General features: G+C 47.7%; 1 protein-coding gene across 3 annotated transcripts in view; it reads left to right on the forward strand.

Annotated features, from left to right (window-relative positions):
• Window positions 1–22,379, forward strand: part of kiaa1549lb (KIAA1549-like b) — a 159,116-nt gene extending 136,737 nt beyond the window's left edge. The window contains exons 14-23 of one of the 3 annotated variants that reach the window (XM_071399933.1): window positions 4,936–5,066; window positions 6,806–6,936; window positions 7,201–7,433; window positions 11,036–11,168; window positions 16,364–16,765; window positions 16,933–17,030; window positions 17,500–17,930; window positions 18,475–18,626; window positions 19,657–19,758; window positions 20,206–20,325. In XM_071399933.1, coding sequence (XP_071256034.1) covers window positions 4,936–5,066; window positions 6,806–6,936; window positions 7,201–7,433; window positions 11,036–11,168; window positions 16,364–16,765; window positions 16,933–17,030; window positions 17,500–17,930; window positions 18,475–18,626; window positions 19,657–19,713 — 1,768 coding nt within the window. In that variant the 3' untranslated portion in view covers window positions 19,714–19,758; window positions 20,206–20,325. Of the gene's footprint in view, window positions 1–4,935; window positions 5,067–6,805; window positions 6,937–7,200; window positions 7,434–11,035; window positions 11,169–16,363; window positions 16,766–16,932; window positions 17,031–17,499; window positions 17,931–18,474; window positions 18,627–19,656; window positions 19,759–20,205 lie in introns of all 3 variants that reach the window. The other 2 variants (XM_071399934.1, XM_071399932.1) reach the window with 2 other exon arrangements.
• The last annotated feature ends 707 nt before the right edge of the window (window positions 22,380–23,086 follow it).

Below are 23,086 nucleotides of genomic sequence, written 5' to 3' on the forward strand. Positions count from 1 at the left end.
ATGTTGACAAGCATCTCTAGTTAAATGGATAGTCGAGGGTAGCCAGGGGGAATTCAGGGGCAGTTTGGAGGCTTTTAAATGACAAATTACAACGTGCTGACTTTAAGAGGCAGGGTTATAAGAGTTGTGGTGAAGCTCAGCTGTGGTCTGCCATGTATGATGTGATAGAATATAATAGATTAGAACTGAATAGAATGGACTGGACTAGAATAGATTAGAACTGAATGGAATGGACTGGATTAGAATAGAATAGATTAGAACTGAATGGAATGGAATAGATTAGATTAGAACTGAATGGAATGGAATGGAATAGAATAGATTAGAACCGAATAGAACTTAATTGAATAGAATAGATCAGAACTCAATAGAATGGAATGGAATAGAATAGAACTGAATGGAATGGAATAGATTAGAACTGAATAGAGTAGATCAGAACTGAATAGATTGGAATGGAATACAATATATTATAATTGAATACAATGGAATAGAATATATTAGAAGTGAATGGAATAGAATAGAATAGAACAGAATGGAATAGAATATAATGGAATAGAACACTTCTGTCCTCTGACATCATCATACTCCACCCCCATGCTGAGTAATAGTGAATCATTAGAGGGGTGTCTCTGTATGGGCAGGTGGAATCAACCAATCACCACATCTGACAGGGACAGGGGGGCCCTTAGGCAAATGCTAAATCATGCTAAATTGTTCTATGAGGGAGCAGAAAAGGACTTCATTTTTCACAATGCTGCAGAAGAACAAGGATGGAATGAGGATTGGTTCTGGTGAAGTTTAGAATATGAAACAGATAAAGGGATTGTTTTTGGAGCATCTTGTGACCCTGAACTCAAGGTTCTGATCCTTCTCACCGTCAACAAAGTGATTCCTGTTATCTTTGGCTTCTCATCCATGGTTGGGCTGGTGTGTTGTTGTGACTACCACTAGACCTATGTTTAGAGTTTCTTTAGCTGAGTCAAGACGAACAGCAGCTTGGTGACATCATCACAGCCTTATCCACTTTGGTGACATCATCACAGCATAGATGCGGTAAAGAGGTCAATCGAACTCGACCAAAACAATGGAATTCCCATGGAAACGCATGGGGAAAGGGATGTGGGGGAAAGATCCAGTATCTCACATTATGTTGAGGTAAAAATCAGAGTATAATGCTTCTATGGATGTCAACCCCAACACATGTTCATGTCATCGTCACCAATCAAACAATCAATTACAGTTAAAAATGACTTTGACTACCACCAACGATTAACCAGCTTATACGAACAGGAGTTAGCCTTTTGTGTTCTTCTAAAACTGAAAATAAACAACTTCTACATCGTATGCAGCAAAAACAGCCAAATATATCCAAATCGGACTTAAGTAACCACATTGTGGCCTGTTACAACATATAAATCATGAAAGATGTGCCTCCCGAGTGGTGCAGTGGTCTAAGGCTCTGCATCACAGTGCTAGCTGTGTTACTAGAGATTCTGGGTTTGAGTCCAGGCTCTGTCTCAGTGGTCTAAGGCCCTGCATCACAGTGCTAGCTGTGCCACTAGAGATTCTGAGTTCGAGTCCAGGCTCTGTCTCAGTGGTCTAAGGCCCTGCATCACAGTGCTAGCTGTGCCACTAGAGATTCTGGGTTTGAGTCCAGGCTCTGTCTCAGTGGTCTGAGGCTCTGCATCACAGTGCTAGCTGTGTTACTAGAGATTCTGGGTTTGAGTCCAGGCTCTGTCTCAGTGGTCTAAGGCTCTGCATCACAGTGCTAGCTGTGCCACTAGAGATTCTGAGTTCGAGTCCAGGCTCTGTCTCAGTGGTCTAAGGCCCTGCATCACAGTGCTAGCTGTGCCACTAGAGATTCTGGGTTCGAGTCCAGGCTCTGTCGAAGCCGGCCGCGACCGGGAGACCCATGGGGCGGCGCACAATTAGCCCAGCGTCGTCTGGGTTAGGGGAGGGTTTGGCCGGCAGGGATGTCCTTGTCCCATCACGCACTAGCAACTCCTGTGGAGGGCCCGTGCACGCTGACACGGTCGCCAGGTATACGCTGTTTCCTGCGACACATTGGTGCGGCTGGCTTCCGGGTGAAGTGGGCATTGTGTCAAGAAGCAGTGCGGCCTGGTTGGGTTGTGTTTTGGAGGATGCACGGCTCTCGACATTCGCCTCTCCCGAGTCTGTACGGGAGTTGCAGCCATGAGACAAGACCCAATTGGGGATAAACATTTTTTTTTTAAATATCATGAAAGATTTGACGAATATCGTATCTTGTTAGATCAGATTTGTTGAAAGTGCGCCAATCTGGTCAATGGAACACTCTGCATCAATCGACCCCTTAACTGCATCTATTATCCACTTTGGTGACATCATCACAGCCTTATCCACTGGTGACATCATCATAGCCTTCTCCACTGGTGACATCTTCATAGCCTTAACCACTTGGTGACATCATCATAGCCTTATCCACTTGGTGACAACACAGCCTTATCTCATTGGTGACATCATCACAGCCTTATCCACTGGTGACATCTTCATAGCCTTATCCACTTGGTGACAACACAGCCTTATCTCCTTGGTGACATCATCACAGCCTTAACCACTTGGTGACATCATCATAGCCTTATCCACTGGTGACATCTTCATAGCCTTATCCACTTGGTGACAACACAGCCTTATCTCCTTGGTGACATCATCACAGCCTTAACCACTTGGTGACATCATCATAGCCTTATCCATTGGTGACATCTTCATAGCCTTATCCACTTGGTGACAACACAGCCTTATCTCCTTGGTGACATCATCACAGCCTTAACCACTTGGTGACATCATCATAGCCTTATCCACTTGGTGACAACACAGCCTTATCTCCTTGGTGACATCATCACAGCCTTAACCACTTGGTGACATCATCACAACCGTTTCCACTCGTGACTTGCATTCCCCAGCACATTCATAGCACACTGTCTGTGTAAAACTACTGCCTCACTGCTGATTCATATACAGAGGCAATATACTGAGACAGACGGAATAAGGAAGACTGAAGAGACACTTGAGTAGAGTGTTTGCTGCACAGGCTTCCCCAGATGATCTTGAGCTACTTTTATGTTATTGAGTAAAACAATAACAGGTGGTGTTCATTATATTTCTGGGACCAGGATGCAATTTGCATGGACCAATGGAGTGCAACACATCACTTTCCCAAAACAGCACAAATAAAAAGCACCCAATGGTAGAATACTGAGAGAGCCCTCCCCTACCAGTCAAATCTATCAACATGTAAATTAAAGTTAGAAACCCACCACCCACCACACTACCACCACCCCTACCCCCCACACCACCACCATCACCACCACCCCCCACACCATCACCACCCCTCCCCCCACACTACCACCACCACCCCCACACCATCACCACCACCCCCCCCACACTACCACCACCACCCCCCACACTACCACCATCACCACCACCCCCCACACCATCACCACCACCCCCACCACACTACCACCACCACCCCCCACACTACCACCATCACCCCCCCCCCCCCCCACACTACCACCATCACCACCACCACCCACACCATCACCACCACCCCCCCACACTACCACCACCACCCCCCACACTACCACCATCACCACCCCCCCCCCCCCACACTACCACCATCACCACCACCCCCCCCACACTACCACCACCACCACCCCCCACACTACCACCATCACCACCACCCCCCCCACACTACCACTCTATTATGACTGTTACAGGACAGCACTGTCTGTCTCTATTATGACTGTTACAGGACAGCACTGCCTGTCTCTATTATGACTGTTACAGGACAGCACTGCCTGTCTCTATTATGACTGTTACAGGACAGCACTGTCTGTCTCTATTATGACTGTTACAGGACAGCACTGCCTGTCTCTATTATGACTGTTACAGGACAGCACTGTCTGTCTCTATTATGACTGTTACAGGACAGCACTGCCTGTCTCTATTATGACTGTTACAGGACAGCACTGCCTGTCTCTATTATGACTGTTACAGGACAGCACTGTCTGTCTCTATTATGACTGTTACAGGACAGCACTGCCTGTCTCTATTATGATTATTACAGGACAGCACTGTCTGTCTCTGATTATTACCATACTATTACAGGATACATTTTGGACAGGGGTCAGTGTTGGATACTAAGGCGTCAACAGTCAGTGCTTGAAATACCCCTCTGAATGGCAGTGCTTTTAAACATCCTTAAATACCCCCTCTGAATGGCAGTGCTTTTAAACAGGCTTTAATACCCCTCTGAATGGCAGTGCTTTTAAACAGGCTCTAATACCCCTCTGTATGACAGTGCTTTTAAACAGGCTCTAATACCCCTCTGTATGGCAGTGCTTTTAAACAGGCTTTAATACCCCCTCTGAATGGCAGTGCTTTTAAACAGGCTTTAATACCCCTCTGTATGGCAGTGCTTTTAAACAGGCTTTAATACCCCTCTGTATGTCAGTGCTTTTAAACAGGCTTTAATACCCCTCTGTATGGCAGTGCATTTAAACAGGCTTTAATACCCCTCTGAATGGCAGTGCTTTTAAACAGGCTTTAATACCCCCTCTGAATGGCAGTGCTTTTAAACAGGCTTTAATACCCCCTCTGTATGGCAGTGCTTTTAAACAGGCTCTAATACCCCCTCTGTATGGCAGTGCTTTTAAACATGGATGGGGAGGGGAGAGGAGGGATGGGGAGGGGAGAGGAGAGGAAGGGAGGGTTGGGTTGGGGAGGGAAGGGGGGGTGGGATGGGGAGAGAAGGGAGGGGTGGGATGAGAAGGGGTGGGATGGGGAGGGGTGGGATGGGGCGAGGAGGGGATGGGAGTAATGGGAGGGATGGGATAACTGTTCCCCAAGCCAAACAATCGCAGAATTCACAGCCGCTCCTGTTGCTATGGTTACCTGCAGCAGGTTGCCGAGCGAGGACGGTTCCGTCATCAGCAACGAATCAGAGAAGCTCAACTCTGGTCGGGGCTCGGCGGCTCAGAAAGTCACAGCACAGCAGAAATTGACAAAGGAGGAGACACGCAAGAAGAACGGTGAGACCAGTACACACACACACACACACACACACACACACACACACACACACACACACACACACACACACACACACACACACACACACACACACACACACACACACACACACACATGCACGTGCATGCAGACCCCCCTGTCTGCATACATACTCTCCTTGTCTGCATACCTACTCTCCTTGTCTGCATACATACTCTCCTGTCTGCATACATACTCTCCTGTCTGCATACATACTCTCCTGTCTGCATACACACTCTCCTGTCTGCATGCACACTCGCCTGTCTGCATGCACACTCGCCTGTCTGCATGCACACTCTCCTGTCTGCATGCACACACTCCTGTCTGCATGCACACACTCCTGTCTGCATGCACACTCTCCTGTCTGCATGCACACTCTCCTGTCTGCATACACACTGACAGAAGTGTAATATTAGACCATGTTAGCCGTACTTTACATCACAGATTCACCTGTACCCTCTCTCTCGCTCGCTCTCTCCACTCTCTTCATTCTCTCTCTCACACACTCCCTCTCTTTTTAAAGCAGTAAAGGTATCCACTCAGCAGTAACAAGAGAGATGGACCTGATGAATATGTATGAGATGCTCTGCTGACATGATACAGTCTGTCAGAGTGGCTCAGTGACACACACACACACACACACACACACACACACACACACACACACACACACACACACACACACACACACACACACACACACACACACACACACACACACACACACACACACACACACACACACACACACACACACACACAGTGAGACGGACAGATACATATAAAATCCCAGAGTGCAGAGGTCATGCTCCAAGCGTCTCTGGTTCCTCTCTCACCTGACGTGTCTCACCCTACTGCAGTTTGACTGCTCTGCCACAGAATATATTTTGTTTATGGCTCAAAGGAAAGAAAAGGTCTGATATGTTGATTGCCTATCCATTAGTCCACTGTGGCTGATGCTTTTCAGAATATATTTTGGCTTCATTTATGTTACAGAATAGTTTAATCAGTTATCTACAGTAGTCTTGGAAGGTCATGTTAATCGGATTAAAATACAGCCACGTATGAATTGGCCTGGGCTTTCTAGATTAGTATTATCTTAATGGAATGATCTGAATAATTTAGCAGCTAAGTTAAAAGCTGGAATTGAATCGACTTCTCCTGATGTTGGATAAGGAGAGAAAGCCCAGAGTCAGTCAGTCTTCATCTATCACAGAGACGTGATTCCTGTTCCTCTCCGTCTCAGTGGTAGACTGCTTCTGTCTGCAAGTTGGTCTGTGACAAAGTGCTGTTTGATGGAACGTCACAATGTAACTCGTAGCCAGACAAGGGGACTGCTTTCCTTGGAGGTGTGTGCGTGTGCGTGCGCGTGTGTGTGTGTGTGTGAGAGAGAGGGAAAGTGTGTGCGTGTGCGTGTGTGTGTGTGTGTGTGTGTGTGTGTGCGTGCGTGTGTGTGTGAGAGAGAGGGAAAGTGTGTGCGCATGTGTGTGTGTGCGTGCGTGTGCGTGTGTGTGTGTGTGAGAGAGAGAGGGAAAGTGTGTGTGTGTGTGCTTATGGCCCATTAGGCGAGAGTCCAGAGACTTGTTCTTTGTGGTGAGTGTGTATTAACTCCTTGTTCTTTGTGGTGAGTGTGTATTAACTCCTTGTTCTTTGTGGTGAGTGTGTATTAACTCCTTGTTCTTTGTGGTGAGTGTGTATTAACTCCTTGTTCTTTGTTCAGATCCCTACTACACCTCGTTTGGTTCCCTGCAGCTTATTTCCATAAAGCCCATGACTGCTCCGCCCACCTATTCACGCCCCGCCTCCTCTGACCGCAGCCAAGACTCAGCCATCCTCAATGGAAATGGAGAGGTGAGACACACACACGCACACACACGCACGCACACACACGTACACACACACACTTTTTACATGTCTGTGCTTTTTCTCCCTCCCTCCCTCCCTCCCTCCCTCCCTCCCTCCCTCCCTCCCTCCCTCCCTCCCTGCCTCCCTGCCTGCCTGCCTGCCTGCCTGCCTGCCTGCCTCCCTGCCTGCCTGCCTGCCTGCCTGCCTGCCTGCCTGCCTGCCTGCCTGCCTGCCTGCCTGCCTGCCTGCCTGCCTGCCTCCCTCCTCCAGGTGAACCTAGCTCTGAAGCAGAAGTCCGACATAGAGCACTACAGGAACAAGCTGAGGCTGAAGGCTAAGAGGAAAGGCTACTATGACTTCCCCTCAGCGGACGGCAGCGGGTGTGGTAGCAGGGCGCTGGCACAGAGGCAGAGACACGGACATGAGAGGGCACCTGGAGAGCATGGCCCACCACTGGAGCCTGATGAAGACCGGGCATCCACCTACGTCAAGTCCAGCAGGAGGTGAGATGGGGGAGGGTGTGAGGGGAAAGAGGAGGGGATGGGGATATATGTTGAGTTGTAGGTGGGTAGTTTGATAGTCCCTCCTCCAAAGCTTTTCAAGGACATTGATTGGCACACTCTCTGTCTGTCACGCAGCGTCATTGGCCAGTTGTCTGTCTGCAGTTCCATGCCCTCATCTAACCCTCCCTCTCTATAAATGCTCCCTCAGCACGGCAGTCTGTCTGTCTAATTGTTTCATTATCATCTTTGTGTGATCCAGAGGAGGGCCTCATCAGGCCTCTTTAATCAGACTAATCCCCTCCTGTCTCTGGGATGGTGCTGGGCTCTGGCCCCTGGTCCTCTGGTTCTCTGCTCCTCCAGTCTGGAGATAAGAGGATTTGATGTACTTGTCTCAGAGCAGAGGAGCCCATAAGGGGCTCTCCATTGGGCCGGCTCTGCCCTGCTCTGTCGTGCCATCAATTGCTACTGATGTAGACAGAGAGAGAAATAGCTTTGGTTTGTTATGGATGCCGATGAGGGAAAAACACATACACTTACATAATGCACAGTCACGAACACACACACACACACACACACACACACACACACACACACACACACACACACACACACACACACACACACACACACACACACACACACACACACACACACACACACACACACACACACACACACACACACACACACACACACACACACACACACACACACAGGAAGAGAAAGGAAAGGCAGATGTTTGCGTTGGTGTTGTTTAGGTGATGGTTTTGTGGTTTTCATCGCTCTGTTTCTCTGGAGAACCAGACTTCATATTCGCTGCTTGTTGCCCTCCTCCTGTGTCCTCTCTCCTGTCTCCTCTCTCCTGTGTCCTGTCTCCTGTCTCCTCCTCCTGTCTCCTCTCTCCTGTGTCCTCTCTCCTGTCTCCTCTCTCCTGTCTCCTATCTTCTGTCTCCTTTCTCCTCCTCTCTTCTGTCTCCTCTCTCCTGTATCCTGTCTCCTCTCTCCCGTTTCCTGTATCCTCTCTCCTGTCTCCTCTCTCCTGTCTCCTATCTTCTGTCTACTTTCTCCTCCTCTCTTCTGTCTCCTCTCTCCTGTATCCTGTCTCCTCTCTCCTGTCTCCTGTCTCCTGTCTCCTGTCTCCTCTCTCCTGTCTCCTGTCTCCTGTCTCCTGTCTCCTGTCTCCTGTCTCCTCTCTCCTGTTTCCTGTCTCCTTTCTCCTCCTCTCTTCTGTCTCCGCTCTCCTGTATCCTGTCTCCTCTCTCCTGTCTCCTGTCTCCTGTCTCCTCTCTCCTGTCTCCTGTCTCCTGTCTCCTGTCTCCTCTCTCCTGTCTCCTCTCTCCTGTCTCCTCTCCTCTCTCCTGTCTCCTCTCTCCTGTCTCCTCTCTCCTGTCTCCTGTCTCCTCTCTCCTGTCTCTATCATCTTTGGTTCTGGTGAGGTGAACGTGAGATGTTTCCATAGAGACATGTTTGACAGACTCTACAGACACGCTCAGCCTGCTGATAGGACTGTGATGAGCGATGAGATAGCACTCCCAGAGCATGTTCACTGATAAGCATCTTGTTCAACAGAATGGAAAATATGTATCAATATTGCGTTATGCTGTGTTATACAGATTACCTCCTCACTAAGACGTCCACATTATGATGGCGTTTTAGGAGTTTCAGCATTGGCTGGCAGGGATAAGTGATTGAAAAACACAGGATTATGTCAAATCAATCTGGCGGAGGAGATATTATGTTCAGGAGATATTATATTCAGACTGACACAACCGTTCAAAAGTTTAGGGTCACTTAGAAATGTCCTTGTTTTCCATGAAAACAGACATGAAATGAGTTGCAGAATGAATAGGAAATATACGTTGTTATACAATTTAGAACCTTGTCAACAAAGCAAAGTTTGAAGGACACAATTATTATTTCAATTAAAAATCATTGCGTCCTTCAAACTTTGCTTTTGTCAAAGAATCCTCCATTTGCAGCAATTACAGCCTTGCAGACCTTTGGCATTCTAGTTTTCAATTTGTTGAGGTAATCTGGAGAGATTTCACCACATGCTTCCTGAAGCACCTCCCATAAATTGGATTGGCTTGATGGGCACTTCTTATGTACCATACGGTCAAGCTGCTCCCACAACAGCTCAATAGGGTTGAGATCCGGTGACTGTGCTGGCCACTCCATTATAGACAGAATACCAGCTGACTGCTTCTTCCCTAAATAGTTCTTGCATAGTTTGGAGCTGTGTTTTGGGTCATTGTCCTGTTGTAGGAGGAAATTGGCTCCAATGAAGTGCCGTCCACAGGGTAAGGCATGGAGTTGCAAAATGGAGTGATAACATTCCTTCTTCAAGATCCCTTTTACCCTGTACAAATCTCCCACTTTACCACCACCAAAGCACCCCCAGACCATCACATTGCCTCCAGCATATTAAAATGTTTTCTGCATCTCACGAATGTTCTTCTTTGTGATCCGAACACCTCCAACTTATATTCGTCTGTCCATAACACTTTTTTTTTCCAATTTTCCTCTGTCCAGTGTCTGTGTTATTTTGCCCATCTTAATATTTTATTTTTATTGGCCAGTCTGAGATATGGCTTTTTCTTTGCAACTCTGCCTAGAAGGCCAGCATCCCGGAGTCGCCTCTTCACTGTTGACGTTGAGACTGGTGTTTTGCGGGTACTATTTAATGAAGCTGCCAGTTGAGGACTTGTGAGGCGTCTGTTTCTCAAACTAGACACTCTAATGTACTTGTTCTCTTGCTCAATTGTGCACCGGGGCCTCCCACTCCTCTTTCTATTCAGGTTAGAGACAGTTTGCGCTGTTCTGTGAAGGGAGTAGTACACAGCGTTGTACGAGATCTTCAGTTTCTTGGCAATTTCTTGCATGGAATAGCCTTCATTTCTCAGAACAAAAATAGACTGACGGGTTTCAGAAGAAAATTATTTATTTCTGGCCATTTTGAGCCTGTAGTTGAACCCACAAATGCTGATGCTCCAGATACACAACTAGTCTAAAGAAGGCCAGTTTTATTGCTTCTTTAATCAGGACAACAGTTTTCAGCTGTGTTAACATAATTGCAAAAGGGTTTTCTAATGATCAATTAGCCTTTTAAAATGATAAACTTGGATTAGCTAACACAACGTGCCATTGGAACACAGGAGGGATGGTTGCTGATAATGGGCCTCTGTACGCCTATGTAGATATTCCATTAAAAATAAGCCGTTTCCAGCTACAATAGTCATTTACAACATTAACAATGTCTACACTGTATTTCTGATCAATTTGATGTTATTTTAATGGACAAAAAAATCTGCTTTTCTTTCAAAAACAAGGACGTTTCTAAGTGACCCCAGACTGTTGAATGGTAGTGTAGGTGGAAAGGCCTATAGAACATAATAGAATGTTGATTCATGATGACATTGTTGCTGCTGCTGATGATGAGGTTGATGACGAAGAAGACAATGACCACGACGATGATAATGAAACCAGGAGTTTCTCCTAGTTAACTGTATTGTCTTAGGCAGTTTGTTGCACTCGTTTGAGCAACACATTCCTCTTCTTATTGGCTGATTGATTCGAGCTCTGTAACACTCTGTGATTGGCAGACACTCTCAGGTGAGGCAGCGGACCTATCGGAGCAGGCAGAGCCTGAACAGCCCGAGTACCGGAGGAACAGAGATGGACCTGCTGGTTATGAGGGAGAGACCCAGGAGAGGCATCAGGAACAGCGGCTACGACGTGAGTCTCACTCCCCTTACCCTGGTCCTGACCCTGGTCCTGACCCACTGGCCCTATCTGAACTGGATGGGTTTAATCAGGTGTTCTGTGTTTCAGAAGCAGACTGGGGTTCAAACACTATTTAAAATATTTCCGTTACTTTGAGCATTTGCTCTAGCATGATGGGTTTGGAGTGGCAGATGGGAGGGGTTTGGAATGGCAGATCGGTAAGGTAAGGAATTGCAGAAGGGGGGGGGTTGGAGTGGCAGATGGGCGGGGTTGGAATGGCAGATGGGTGGGGTTTGGAGTGGCAGATGGGTGGGGTTTGGAGTGGCAGATGGGTGGGGTTTGGAGTGGCAGATGGGTGGGGTTTGGAGTGGCAGATGGGTGAGGTTTGGAGTGGCAGATGGGTGGGGTTTGGAGTGGCAGATGGGTGGGGTTTGGAGTGGCAGATGGGTGGGGTTTGGAGTGGCAGATGGGTGGGGTTTGGAGTGGCAGATGGGTGGGGTTTGGAGTGGCAGATGGGTGGGGTTTGGAGTGGCAGATGGGTGGGGTTTGGAGTGGCAGATGTGTGGGGTTTGGAGTGGCAGATGGGTGGGGTTTGGAGTGGCAGATGTGTGGGGTTTGGAGTGGCAGATGGGTGGGGTTTGGAGTGGCAGATGGGTGGGGTTTGGAGTGGCAGATGTGTGGGGTTTGGAGTGGCAGATGGGTGGGGTTTGGAGTGGCAGATGGGTGGGGTTTGGAGTGGCAGATGGGTGAGGTTTGGAGTGGCAGATGGGTGGGGTTTGGAGTGGCAGATGGGTGAGGTTTGGAGTGGCAGATGGGTGGGGTTTGGAGTGGCAGATGGGTGGGGTTTGGAGTGGCAGATGGGTGAGGTTTGGAGTGGCAGATGGGTGAGGTTTGGAGTGGCAGATGGGTGGGGTTTGGAGTGGCAGATGGGTGAGGTTTGGAGTGGCAGATGGGTGAGGTTTGGAGTGGCAGATGGGTGGGGTTTGGAGTGGCAGATGGGTGAGGTTTGGAGTGGCAGATGGGTGGGGTTTGGAGTGGCAGATGGGTGAGGTTTGGAGTGGCAGATGTGTGGGCTTTGCAACAATGTTATTGATTCCATTGTGCCAGCCAGCTTAAGTATTTGAAATTATTTCAAATAGTATTTGAACCCAGGACTGTGGCAGATACAGCGTCGTGAAAAGTATTAAACGAGCAGTTCATGCTTGTAAACACACAAATGTCGCTGAGAAAAAGCAGTCCTGCATGCAAGTATGTTTTTTTTGTTAATTGTAAACTCAGGTTCCCTTTATCTAACATTCGTTTTTTGCTGAAGATCTGACAACATTCAGTATCAAAAATATGCAAAAATAGAGAAAATTTAAAAGGGGGCAAATACTTTTTCACGACACTGTAGCTTACATGTCCACAGTCGTTAAAACCATTCATTTTAGAGTTGATTTACTATCCAGAAATAGCTAACATCCCCAGGTGACTGGACACAACAGCTTCCTGTTGCAAACAAACAAACACATATACCTACACGCTCCTAATGTTTTGTATGGTGCTGAGGCAAAAATAAACACAAATACATATACCTACACGCTCCAAATGTTTTGTATGGTGCTGAGGCATAAATAAACACAAACACATTTATTGCTTGCTGCAAAAAGTGTTGACTTGGAATGATTCCGACTAGTGCATGTTTCACAACAGACACATCACTGGGTAGTGAACTGTCTGTTTGTAGTACCTCTGGCAGGGTACTGTCGCATTCAAGGCAGTTGTCTTAAGGTGTAGAGGTGAGTTCCATTCAACATCACAACATATTGCAATCCTGAATGCACCCCTAATAGAGCTCTCCAGGGGTCATGACCTCACAAAGTCTCAGATAGGAACTGGACTGCCCACATAGGTGTGGTTGAAGTTAAGCACACCAGACTGCAGTGAAGGAGTTGCTTAATGGTTGATAGTGGTAGATTCATAAGGTGTTCTTTATAGTTTTGGTTTATGATACATTTCAAACATGTTGCCCTCTCCTCTCCTCTCCTCTCCTCTCCTCTCCTCTCCTCTCCTCTCCTCTCCTCTCCTCTCCTGTGGTGTGATACTGTTGCTGCATAGATGATGCTAGACAGATGCAGTTAGAATATCAAGAGGCTAAAGAGCAGCTCCCTGAAGTCATGTTTCAGACCACTACTTAACAAACACCACAATTATCTCCATTAACACTGTTAATATCTTACAACCTTTAACCTTTCATTTACAAACAAAGAGAACGAGGTAGTTTTACAGTAAACTCCTACTTTACAAACAGAACAGCATAGTGTCTTTCTCTCCTTTAATTTATCTAATCATCTCAGACATTGGTTTTAACAATAACCACATATTACAGCTAATAGAATATGTATCACATTTACCACAGACAGTAACAACTCTATGAGTCTATTGTCAATATCCTCTACATAGAGAAACATAATTTCCTCCCAAGCAACCGGTCTTCATACTCTTCCTCCACGTCCTCCCTCCACTCTTCTGCCTCGTCTTCCTCCACCTCCTCCCTCCACTGTTCTGCCTCCTGTCTTCCTCCACCTCCTCCCTCCACTGTTCTGCCTCCTGTCTTCCTCCACCTCCTCCCTCCACTGTTCTGCCTCCTGTCTTCCTCCACCTCCTCCCTCCACTGTTCTGCCCCCTGTCTTCCTCCACCTCCTCCCTCCACTGTTCTGCCTCCTGTCTTCCTCCACCTCCTCCCTCCACTGTTCTGCCTCCTGTCTTCCTCCACCTCCTCCCTCCACTGTTCTGCCTCCTGTCTTCCTCCACCTCCTCCCTCCACTGTTCTGCTCCCTGTCTTCCTCCACCTCCTCCCTCCACTGTTCTGCCTTCTGTCTTCCTCCACCTCCTCCCTCCACTGTTCTGCTCCCTGTCTTCCTCCACCTCCTCCCTCCACTGTTCTGCCCCCTGTCTTCCTCCACCTCCTCCCTCCACTGTTCTGCCTCCTGTCTTCCTCCACCTCCTCCCTCCACTGTTCTGCCCCCTGTCCTCCTCCACCTCCTCCCTCCACTGTTCTGCTCCCTGTCTTCCTCCACCTCCTCCCTCCACTGTTCTGCCTCCTGTCTTCCTCCACCTCCTCCCTCCACTCTTCTGCCCCGTCTTCCTCCACCTCCTCCCTCCACTGTTCTGCCCCCTGTCTCCCTCCACCTCCTCCCTCCACTGTTCTGCCTCCCTGTCTTCCTCCACCTCCTCCCTCCACTATTCTGCCTCCTGTCTTCCTCCACCTCCTCCCTCCACTATTCTGCCTCCTGTCTTCCTCCACCTCCTCCCTCCACTGTTCTGCCTCCTGTCTTCCTCCACCTCCTCCCTCCACTGTTCTGCCTCCTGTCTTCCTCCACCTCCTCCCTCCACTGTTCTGCCTCCTGTCTTCCTCCACCTCCTCCCTCCACTGTTCTGCCTCCTGTCTTCCTCCACCTCCTCCCTCCACTGTTCTGCCCCCTGTCTTCCTCCACCTCCTCCCTCCACTGTTCTGCCCCTTCTCTACCTCCCGTGGGAGTGAAACATAGCCTCCCTGCAGTAACCGTAACAACCGTGTCAGCCTGCAAAAAATACGGTGCTAGCGTGGTTGGTCAGCTCCTTGCAGAAGGACTGGCTCTATTGATTACAGTGGGAACGCTTGGGTCTGCGGGCCATACCACTGTGGATCCACGTCTCCGCCTGTCCGTGTTGCGAGGGAACTGATTTATGAGGCGGCTGCGCCAGGTCTCCTGTGGCTGCTCCCTTCCACTCGCACAGGAAGTAGGGCACCCTCAGATCCAACTCATTTATCACCCTGAGAGAGAGTGGGATGGAGGAAGAGAGAGGCTGGAGGGAGAAAGCAAGGAGGGAGGGGTGGACATAGAAAGAGCAGAGCGAGCACAGAGCGTGGGTGAGAAAAGGGAGAGAGAGAGAGAGAGAGAGTGAGAGAGAGTGAGAGAGAGCGAGAGAGAGTGAGAGAGAAATATAACAGTAGGCTAACACACACAGACCTCCAGTAGTTTACCGCAGTGCTTAATTACTTCTACAGTGATTTGCCGGATTGTTTATCGCCACAATTAATCTACGGGGGGTGGGACAAGGAGAGGGAAGGAGGAGATGGAGAGATAAACAGAAACACAACTCACACTCCGTACAAAACTGTCCCGGTAGCACTCTACCCTGCAGAGACCAACCAGAGAGATAGCAGTTCCACTGGAGGAATACTGAACACCTATTCCTGTGATATATTACAGTACTACAGTGTACCATCAAGCAGCTCTAACTTAGTCAGCATCTTGTCAACAACAACGCACAGCCAGGATGAGTCACTAGTATAGCTTCCTGAATCGTTAAAGCCACTTGAACATTTCTCATCTGACCATCTCTGGTTGAGTCAGTGGCATTCCACCCAGCTAGCAGGGGACTGTTCATTTGCCGTTGTAGCACTGTGCTCGTAAATCATGAAATGGGGGTTTGCAATGCATTGTGGGATAATCCTTCAGTGCTGTAAAGAGAAAGTACTAGGCATGAGTGTCTTTGGGGTTGTGGTGTGTTTCTGTGTAAAGGACATGGCTCCCTAACACCAATTAAACCTGGGCAGCATCACCAGTTTGCAGGGTACTAATAAAGTGAATGGAGAGTTTTTGTTTGAGCCTCAGAGAGTACTAAAATTACTCTCTACTCTGATAGGTCTGGGAGACAATGACACTCTACTCTGATAGGTCTGGGAGATAATGACTCTCTACTCTGATAGGTCTGGGAGGCAATGACACTCTACTCTGATAGGTCGGGGAGATAATGACTCTACTCTGATAGGTCTGGGAGATAATGACTCTACTCTGATAGGTCTGGGAGATAATGACTCTCTACTCTGATAGGTCTGGGAGATAATGACTCTCTACTCTGATAGGTCTGGGAGATAATGACTCTACTCTGATAGGTCTGGGAGATAATGACACTGATAGGTCTGAACTGTATTAGCTCTACTAGTACTAATTGGAAAGGAAGTGTGAACAGTGTATCAGTGGAGGTTTCTGAGGGAGGATGGCTCATAATAATGGCTGGAACGGCGCCAATGGAGCCATGTGTTTCATGTGTTTGATACCATTCCACTGATTCTGCTCCAGTCATTACCACAAGCCCGTCCTCCCCAATTAAGGTGCCACCAACCTCCTGGGCAGTGTGTGAGTGTGTAACCAATTCCCCTCTTTTTCTCTGTGTTTCAGACTGAACCGGAGCTGATTGAGGAGACCAACGTGGATCGTCTGATTGGCCCGCGGGGAGGTTATGTCTGCCCCAGAGGGGTCAAAGGTCACTCAGAGACCTCCACGTTGAGCTCCCAGCCGTCCATCGACGAGGTACGCCAGCAGATGCACCTGCTCTTGGAGGAGGCCTTCAGCCTGGCCTCAGGGGGACACTCCTCCACAGCCGGACGCCACCACCACTCCCATCATCCCCACCCCCACCACGGTTATCACCACGGCCACTACAGCCCCGGACCTCCACCCCTGCCCTACTCTGACGTGGTGACCAGTGCCCCGGGAACCATGAGCCGTGGCCGGGGAGGAGGGCTGCAGTGGGTGCCGGCGTACGGAGCAGAGATGTATCAGTGCAGCCTCCCCAGACCGGTGAGTGGGTGGAAGGATAACACCTCTGGGAAGGGTTATGTTAGGTCAAAATGTACTACTGTACTGGTTGTAGTTGACTAAACCTTAACAAGTAGACACTTTCTCCTATCAGAAAACATCAACCCACAGTATATTATTAATGTGTGTGTTGACTTGTGTTCTTCCAGGCCTTTAGGTTCACCCAGCTTCCTGACATGGTTATGACCTCTCCTCCACCCCCTATTCCCCCTCGCACCGGCCCCCCTCCTGGGACCTCTCTAAGACGGTACGGCCAGGACACACACACACACACACACACACACACACACACACACACACACACACACACACACACACACACACACACACACACACACACACACACACACACACACACACACACACACACACACACACACACACACACACACACAGCCCCATGACACTATTCTCACCTTTCCTCAAATGAATCAAAGCCGCAATACCGCACTCTCACCCCACAATGAATCACTAAACTCCCCAACATTCACATGGTAATATTCACCAGGTAAATGCAGTGGCCAGACTGATCTCAGTCGTGTATACTGCACATTTGAAAGCAGAATCAGTGCAGAGGAAGATGACATGAATAGCAATGAGAATCCAGTGTTACTGTGGGTGTTATATGGAGCACCAGTGTCCTCCTGTGGTGAAGAATATGTGTTGCATGTGAATGTGATTTTGCGATGTGAGCGTTATCTCTCTCTCTGACTCAGCTCATCGCCTGACCTGAGGTCCAAGGCCAGGATCTCAGAGTCTGGGACCAACATGACGGACATGCAGACCCAGCATAATGACAGCAGCACCCCCTATGTCTCTCTCTCCAGAGCAGCACTCCCTTCAGTCCCCCTCTCCAGAGCAGCACTCCCTTCAGTCCCCCTCTCCAGAGCAGCACTCCCTTCAGTCCCCCTCTCCAGAGCAGCACTCCCCTCAGTCCCCCTCTCCAGAGCAGCACTCTCTTCAGTCCCCCTCTCCAGAGCAGCACTCCCTTCAGTCCCCCTCTCCAGAGCAGCACTCCCTTCAGTCCCCCTCTCCAGAGCAGCACTCCCTTCAGTCCCCCTCTCCAGAGCAGCACTCCCTTCAGTCCCCCTCTCCAGAGCAGCACTCCCCTCAGTCACAGCAGAACAGCCGGTGTCCACCTACTCAGGTCAGAACCTTTGTCTGTTTAAAAAAAAATGTTATTATCCTTGTGGGGGTCTAGGTTAGGAGTTTGGGTTAGGAGTTTGGGTTAGGAGTTTGGGTAAGGAGTTTGGGTTAGGAGTTTGGGTTAGGAGTTTGGGTAAGGAGTTTGGGTTAGGAGTTTGGGTTAGGAGTTTGGGTAAGGAGTTTGGGTTAGGAGTTTGGGTTAGGAGTTTGGGTTAGGAGTTTGGGTAAGGAGTTTGGGTTAGGAGTTTGGGTAAGGAGTTTGGGTTAGGAGTTTGGGTTAGGAGTTTGGGTAAGGAGTTTGGGTAAGGAGTTTGGGTTAGGAGTTTGGGTTAGGAGTTTGGGTAAGGAGTTTGGGTAAGGAGTTTGGGTAAGGAGTTTGGGTAAGGAGTTAGGTTAGGAGTTAGGGTTTGGGTTAGGATTTAGGTTTAGGTTTAGGTTAACTTTGTTGTTTGTCACAATTGTAGAACAACTTCATTCTTCTTCTAGTAATGGCAGTTGTTATTGTAGTATTTCCCCTGCATAACGACCTCCTAACCCTCCCACAGGAAACCCCATCACAGCGGTGTACGCCATCCCAGCCTCGCGGTCGGGTTACTCTGAGTACTTTGCCTCCACGCCCCCGTCCTCCTACCACAGCCCATCCTGGATGTCCTACCCCCCCGAGCCTGAGGACGTGCCCCCCCAGTGGGCTGACTCTGTAAGAACCCCCCCTACTCTCCACACTTACCGCGTAGGTAGAAGTAGCTACCCACTGTAAGAATAGGTCAAAGATTAATACACAACGCAGAGACAGAGGATGAGAGGTCAAAAGGACGAGAAGTCAATAGAGTAATAATGATGAAGGGAAATAGTGTTTTTTCTGTTATCGGGAATTATTGCTCAATGGGTCAGAGACATGGGAGGAATATGTCTTCTGAAATAGGATACTTGTTATTTGGCCATTGGCTAGTTTTATTGCAAGGAATTCTAATTGGTCAACCACAGGCTAGGGCTGGGTTATAAAACTACACATTGCTGTCCCTTTGTCCCTTTGTTCTGGCGAGAGAACCACTGGAGAGAATCACTGACAGAGCATCACTGAGGACAGGGGAGAATGACCATCTACCTCTCAGCATAACATCTATGATTTGTCCTCTTTGAATAAACCTATTTTCCTCCCCCTGATTTGCTTTGGGGTTTGTGTTATTGAAGAGTAACATAAATTGCTAACACCACTGATCCTGGATCAGACACGTTACCTTATGGTAAAGTTAGGATGGGGGTGGAATATTCTGATCCTAAATCTGTGCATAAGGGTATGTTCTACCTCGAGCCACAACCACACCACACACAAGGGAAAGCCCTATCCTGCCCCAGGTCTTAGAGTTGTTATGTAAACTAATGGAAAGATAAGTTACAGAGCTCAATGTGTTTTCCTGGATGTTTGTAAGACACCAAAATGTGACTCATCAGTGAATATGAAGACATTTTCATGACAGCCTCTGCAGAGAGCCTTATCAGGGATTGACAGTGAGCTCATTCCTCATCTACCACTAAGCAAAATGTGGTTCCTAATTTTCTATTATACAATACTCTCTCTGTCTCTGTCTGTCTGTTAAACATGAAATGGGTTCCATGTCCCCATCTGTCACTGTTATTGACCATGTGACCTCCCCTTTCCTCACTGGCCTTTCCTCTTCTGTATGGAATGTTCTTTTTATCCCTGTTTGTCTGCCTGTTTCAACCAGATGCCTTCACGCAGTGTCTTTTTGCAGAACCAGTGTCATTTAGAAACCATTTGCTGAACTGAATGTGTGACTGGCGTTGAGTGGACACAGCAGAATACCAGGGTAGTTGAGCACATTTCCTAAATGAACACCTCTTCTCTTTTTTCTTTTGGGTCTTTCTTTGATTAGTTTTGTGTAGAGTCAGACAGTCATGCACATCTCATGTCCACATTCTAAAGTAACCCATAAGTGGAGTTCAAATGCTTGGTTTGAATCGAAAGTCCATTTTTAAAAGTCACAGATATTTGAATATTTTAATTTATTTTATCGTGTGAGTTTCGTCCAAGTGTACTTGTGTATATTTTCCCTTGTTTTCAGCCATTTGAATATATGTGTAATACATGTGGAAGAGAGACAATGTTCACCCAGCAAACTGATCCAATAAGGATAATACCTTTTGAATTTGAAAAACAACAAAAAACAAAGCATCAGCTGTATTTCCTATCATGTTGGTGGGTATCAAACCCTGTGTGGTTGTTTTGGTGACGCCTGGTCTACCCTCTCTTCCAGGTGGCTCTCCCAGGGTACGTGGAGGCCTTCCCTCATCCCCGCTACCCTCAAGGCAGCTCCCCCAGACTCCCCCTACACTACGGCCAGGCCATGGAGCCACCCCCCACCCCGACCACCGCCGCGTCCCAGCAGAGCCTGCCCGATGCGGGGGAGCCCAGAGACAGAGTCACACTCAGCAGTCTCTCCACATCCGCCCTGGTCCAGGCCATCCGCCAGGAGGTGGCAAAGCTGGCCAAGAAGCAGACAGACATGTTTGAGTTCCAGGTGTAATCCCTCCCTCTATTGGCCGGGAGGTGGAATTGCAGCACTCTCTTTTCTGAACATGCTGTAACACTAGAGACTAAACAAACTCTCAAACTCAACTTTTTTGACATTTGTATATTAAGACTGATAAAAGCCTCTTTCTTTCTATTTCTCTCTCTCCCCCACCTCTCTCATTGTGGGAAAATCCCACGTTGCTCTGATGTGTTTGATCACCATGCTGTTATTTTGGAGTTACTGAAGAGTGAAAGTGTTCTATCTCAAACTGTCAGTCATCTCTTCTTAACGATGTCTCTATAGTTACATTACATCACCTGTTCCTTTACATTGTACATATGTCATCCCCACATCTAAAGAGCTGTAATAATGAAGGATGAGTGTTTCTCAAGCCAGGACAGTAACCTTAGCAACCCACAGAGGAGTATGTCACGACATCAATAGAACAATTGATGAGGCAGAGAGAGTCGTCACATGTTCATGCACAAAGGTCCAACCACTTCAGAACATCAGAATGAAGTGATAACGAGCCAAGGGTTTTTGGAGGATATATTGGCACGGTTGTTGTTAGGCCTGAGACGAAGTCGAGGGCAGGCAGACCGTGGCACTATATCCTCCAAACACCGGCTTCGAGGGCATCACTTTTATACAATGTGTTACCAACATATTCAAATAATGATTGACATATTTTCATTAAAAAACTGTATTTTGATTAATTTATTCATACTATTACATCCTTCCACAAGATATAGTCCCGACACACATCTAGCCGGCTTGTCGTTCGTTCTATCGGTTCGGTTGCTACAGTAGAGACGCGACACACAGTCCTTCAGTCTTTTTGTTCTGTATTTATGGATGCGACCCAGTCATTTGTTCTAAATGTTCCGTTTCCATACTGGTTGGCAACGTTCTTCTCCCTTTCTTTCTAGTTAGCCAACTAAGGCTAACTTACAGCTAGAATAACAGCAATTTAGTTGCATTTGCATTTGTTTTAGCTGTTTTCTAGAGATATTTATTTGGATAAATTAAATCCATAACAATGAGCTAATGAGGCTCGATTTTTCCTGGCAGACAAAATGTGCTCACTTGTCAGGACAGTGTTGTTCAGAGAGGCTAACCAACAACACAGCAACACAATCACTTCAAACTGAAGCTGGAAACACTGCAAACTAGCTGCACTTCGTTTCATTTGACCTTTTTTCAATTTACATTTCTTTGTATATATCCATAAAAATAATACCAGATGATTCATCATTTTGACTTGTTGAGAAACGCTGCCTGTCTGTCTTGTCCCGACTCCCGACTTGTTCATTACTATGGGACAGCTGGAGATTGAATTTGAATATTGAAACAATGTTGCAAATGTCAGAAAGTCAGACAACAAGTTTATACAAATCTCAGCTGTTGAAAACTAAATGTTAGTCTAAAAGAAATGTGAGATAATGTCTAGATGCTTTTTATAGTGGAGATTAAGTTTATAAATTGCTTGGCTGGGATGATGAGACAGTGGATTGCGCAGTCATATGGAACAGAGTAAATAGGCATTTTAACATCATAGATTTAGCCGGTGGTAACTTGTGGAATAGACACCGGCTGGAATGCGGTTTTAACCAATCAGCATTCAGGATTAGACCCACCCGTTGTATAATGTGTATATATAAGCATGTAGAGGGATGCCATGTATCTTAGCTCTTTTTATAGAACAAGTCCATTTCAACTAAAAGACAGACTTATGTTTTGTTGTCGTCTCCAATGGCCCTGAGTATTCCATCCACTGACTGAGAGGTGATTTACCTTGTTGTCGTCTCCAATGGCCCTGAGTATTCCATCCACTGACTGAGAGGTGATTTACCTTGTTGTCGTCTCCAATGGCCCTGAGTATTCCATCCACTGACTGAGAGGTGATTTACCTTGTTGTCGTCTCCAATGGCCCTGAGTATTCCATCCACTGACTGAGAGGTGATTTACCTTGTTGTCGTCTCCAATGGCCCTGAGTATTCCATCCACTGACTGAGAGGTGATTTACCTTGTTGTCGTCTCCAATGGCCCTGAGTATTCCATCCACTGACTGAGAGGTGATTTACCTTGTTGTCGTCTCCAATGGCCCTGAGTTCCATCCACTGACTGAGAGGTGATTTACCTTGTTGTCGTCTCCAATGGTCCTGAGTATTCCATCCACTGACTGAGAGGTGATTTACCTTGTTGTCGTCTCCAATGGCCCTGAGTATTCCATCCACTGACTGAGAGGTGATTTACCTTGTTGTCGTCTCCAATGGCCCTGAGTATTCCATCCACTGACTGAGAGGTGATTTACCTTGTTGTCGTCTCCAATGGCCCTGAGTATTCCATCCACTGACTGAGAGGTGATTTACCTTGTTGTCGTCTCCAATGGCCCTGAGTATTCCATCCACTGACTGAGAGGTGATTTACCTTGTTGTCGTCTCCAATGGCCCTGAGTTCCATCCACTGACTGAGAGGTGATTTACCTTGTTGTCGTCTCCAATGGCCCTGAGTTCCATCCACTGACTGAGAGGTGATTTACCTTGTTGTCGTCTCCAATGGCCCTGAGTTCCATCCACTGACTGAGAGGTGATTTACCTTGTTGTCGTCTCCAATGGCCCTG

Source organism: Salvelinus alpinus, chromosome 5, assembly GCF_045679555.1.
Source record: "Salvelinus alpinus chromosome 5, SLU_Salpinus.1, whole genome shotgun sequence".
NCBI classification, from domain to species: domain Eukaryota; kingdom Metazoa; phylum Chordata; class Actinopteri; order Salmoniformes; family Salmonidae; genus Salvelinus; species Salvelinus alpinus.